At 39.8% G+C, this 3,413-nt stretch overlaps 1 protein-coding gene across 1 annotated transcript; it reads right to left on the reverse strand.

The window, feature by feature from the left end:
- Positions 1-2,040: 2,040 nt before the first annotated feature.
- On the reverse strand, positions 2,041-2,898 carry LOC144972012 (uncharacterized). The gene has a single exon (XM_078913125.1). It carries the CDS (start codon positions 2,896-2,898, stop codon positions 2,041-2,043), a length of 858 nt encoding a protein of 285 aa, XP_078769251.1.
- Between the last annotated feature and the right edge of the window lie 515 nt (positions 2,899-3,413).

Here is a 3,413-nt window from a genome sequence, read left to right on the forward strand (position 1 = left end):
TTGATTATTTCGGACCTGGTAATACAGCTTTTAACTTGAAAAAACAGGCTGGTATTTGCCCACCCTGCCCATTATTACCAGCCGTCCCTGGTGGTAGCTCACTTGAAAATGCACTCTTAGGTATACACATATATAAACATATACCGGGCTCCCTAAAAGAGGTTTTTAATGTGGTCTCCCTAAAAACATGTTTTTACCAAATGTCTCCTTAAAGCAGCAGAAACACTTAGTAAAACAGTAGGGGGACCGAGTAATTTTCTATATACCATTGTGATCATCAAGCATCAGAATTATGTTCATAAATCATTGCAGGGTACCAAACTATACTCATCTGAACAAAGATTGAGCAGTTTAATCAATTTGAACAAGACATATGCTTGGTCCTCCAATTGGTGCATTTCACAGTGGTCACCTAAACAGTGGATTGATACTTATATATATATATATATATATATATATATATATATATATATATATATATATGTATATATATAGGGGAGACCGGGGTGAAAAGTCCCAAAATCTGTATTTGGCCATCTAATTCAACAAATATGAGCTCTTGCAAGTTGATGTTGCTCCACACACAACATACAGGTCTCTTTTGTATGCATGCAGAGTTATTTCAGTACACTGTGCACAGGGACTTAGTTACAGGCTAAAGTTTATAAAAATTTGAAGTGGGACTTTTCCCCCAGGCCGGGGTGAAATGTCCCATCTCCCGGGGTAAAAAGTCCCAACCCAGTGAAATCTAATTTAGCCAAGAAAATTATGATCAAGAAGTAAGATGTTATCAATTTGTTCATAATGACAAAATTTTTTGTCATTAAAACCTGGTAATGATTTGTATGTAAGTTTCATCGATCATTATTCTCCTGTTTAATCAGGTTTCACTTCTCCATCCATGAAAAACTTTTTTTTTTTTTGCAAAACCTCTTCGTCTGAAACATTTTATTAACAAAAGGGAATACATGACATTGAAATCAAGTGCAATAGCAATTTAAAAAATTAAAAATGTACATTACAGGGAATGTTGGAACTTTGAAAAAAATATCAAAGAAAGACATTCGATAAGGCTCAGCTGGGCTAGTCTATTGAGCATATTTCACGATATCATCTTTAAACACGTACCGATCACATCAGATTTGCACAGCTTTGTAATAATTTGCTTTTTGTGGACAGACCAGATCTCCTCATTGGAGAAATTAATAAATTTGTTCTTTACTTTTCACTTCGTTTGAGGAATTCAATTTCAAAGTCCCCGTCCTCATCCATAGCACTTTTCACGATCCCAGTGGAGAATACATTGCCCTTCTTTCCTTCGCATCTAAAGAACACAAAGTCTTCCAGCTTGAGGAGGGACAGGTCCTGTTCTTCCATAGAGGAGGAAAGGAGGAGGGCCTCGTTCAGGTCTTCTTCTTCCTGAACCTCAACGTCGTCCTCTTCATTCAATTTGTCTGCTTTTTCCAGAATTGAATCAAGGGCACAGTTAGCCTCATCATCACTCTCAGAGTCATATTGCAGCCGTTTTCTCTTTGAAGCCACTTCTGTTTCGACAACCAAAGACTGTTGATAGTTGCCTGGTCGCTTCTCTGGGGTCAAAGTCAAAATAGTTGACTTAACTGTTTTCCGTTGTTTTTTTTCCTCTGGGCGAGCTGTTGCTTTGGGGAAGGGACGAATTTCTTTCGGCGATACAAAACCTTTGCTGATAGATTTTTCAGCTTCGGTTGTTGCAGTTCCAGTGCTCATTGATGGCTGGTTTAGGGTCGCAGGCGCAGGTTGTGGTCGATCTGTTGAAAATGTTGGTAAGAACTTGTCGTCAGAGAAAATGTTCCTATCTGTGGGAAAAATCCCGGTTGCACGAAAGCCAGCTGTGATATTTGCTGGGGTGAAAGCCTTTGGGAATGCATAAGATATAATTTGAGGCACAGTGTGGATGGACATCTGTTTGCCAGTATTTTGTGGATCCTTGCACCACCTGTCGACAGCGTAGTCGTAGAAGGTCTGAAATGGCCCGTAGACAGAAACATCCAGGGGCTGCATCTAATGCGAGCAATGTGGCGGAAATGAGAGCAGGGTGATGTTGTTTTCATTACAAAAAGCAATAACATTCTCACCACAATGCGAAGCATGGTTGTCAAGAATCAACAGCACTGGATGCGCAGCTGATGGTTTAGCGTGTTTCTGAAAGTGCTGCAGAAAACGCAAGAAGTTCTCGGATGTCATCCACCCTGAAGCTTTGGGGTGAGAGTCGCAAAGGGATCCTGGTGGGGCAGTTGTTGACCAGTGTTCTTGTACATTTACTCGTGGAAAAATAAGGTATGGAGGCATGCTGTTGCCAAGGGCAATCACTGCCCCACAGAGTGTGACCGTACATCCCTTTTCCTGAGAGACCACAGACCCGACACGTTTTTCTCCTTTCCTCGCCAGCTGTCGTTTGGGCTTCTGAACCGTGGAGCATCCTGTCTCGTCGATATTCCAGATACACTGTGGTGCAAACTTATACACTGCCATTACATGTTCTAGATTGTCAAAGAATGTATTCACATTGGTCTTGTTGAACGCTTGCATTCTGTTTAATGATGTCGCTTCGGGGTTTCGCAAACTGAGACTGTCTTTGTTGCGTGTTCTGAATCCATAGAGCCAGTCCTCTCCTGCAGCCCTATTGGCAGTCCATGATTCTGGGACTGGAATTTGATTCTTAACAGCCACCTCATAGGCTAATCCTCGAAGGTCTTCCAGCGTGAGTCCATAATAGATGGAGGAGGCTTCCAGAACATACTGGAGAATGATCTGCTCTTGGTCATCTGTGAAGATGCGCTTCTTCTCTGAGCCATAGCCGAAGCTGCCACTGTTGATGCTACCTTCAGCTCTGTGTAGTTTGACATAGCATTGCAGCATCTTATAGTTGATATCAAACTCATCTGCTGCTTTTCGGGAAGACATTCCCCCAAGCACGGCCGCCACAGCTGATGCCATCGTGTCTTTCGTGAAGGAGCCCCTCGTGGTTGTTCGGACGTAGTTCCTTGGCATAGTTCTGGGGAAATAAACAAAATGTGTGAGTTTACCATTACAAATTATCATCATCACTACTCCCTATCATAAAAATGGAAGAATGGAAGCCATGAAACTTCACAGTTATGATTATTTTATTACTTTTAAAAAATCTTTAAAAACATATCTTTTTAGATTATTTTTAGAGTAAAAGTCCCCTTGTCTTTTGGTACAAGTGTTTATGAATGAGTGTATGAATGAGCGCCTAGAGCCTCTTGGGATAGGCGCAGATAGAAATCATATTTATTATTATTTATTATTATTATTATTATTATTATTATTATTATTATTATTATTATTATTATTATTATTATTATTATTATTATTATTATTATTATTATTATTATTATTATTATTATTAT

The sequence above is a fragment of the Berghia stephanieae genome, chromosome 1, assembly GCF_034508935.2.
Source record: "Berghia stephanieae isolate SIO BIC M18660-M18661 chromosome 1, UCSD_Bste_1.3, whole genome shotgun sequence".
NCBI lineage: Eukaryota > Metazoa > Mollusca > Gastropoda > Nudibranchia > Aeolidiidae > Berghia > Berghia stephanieae.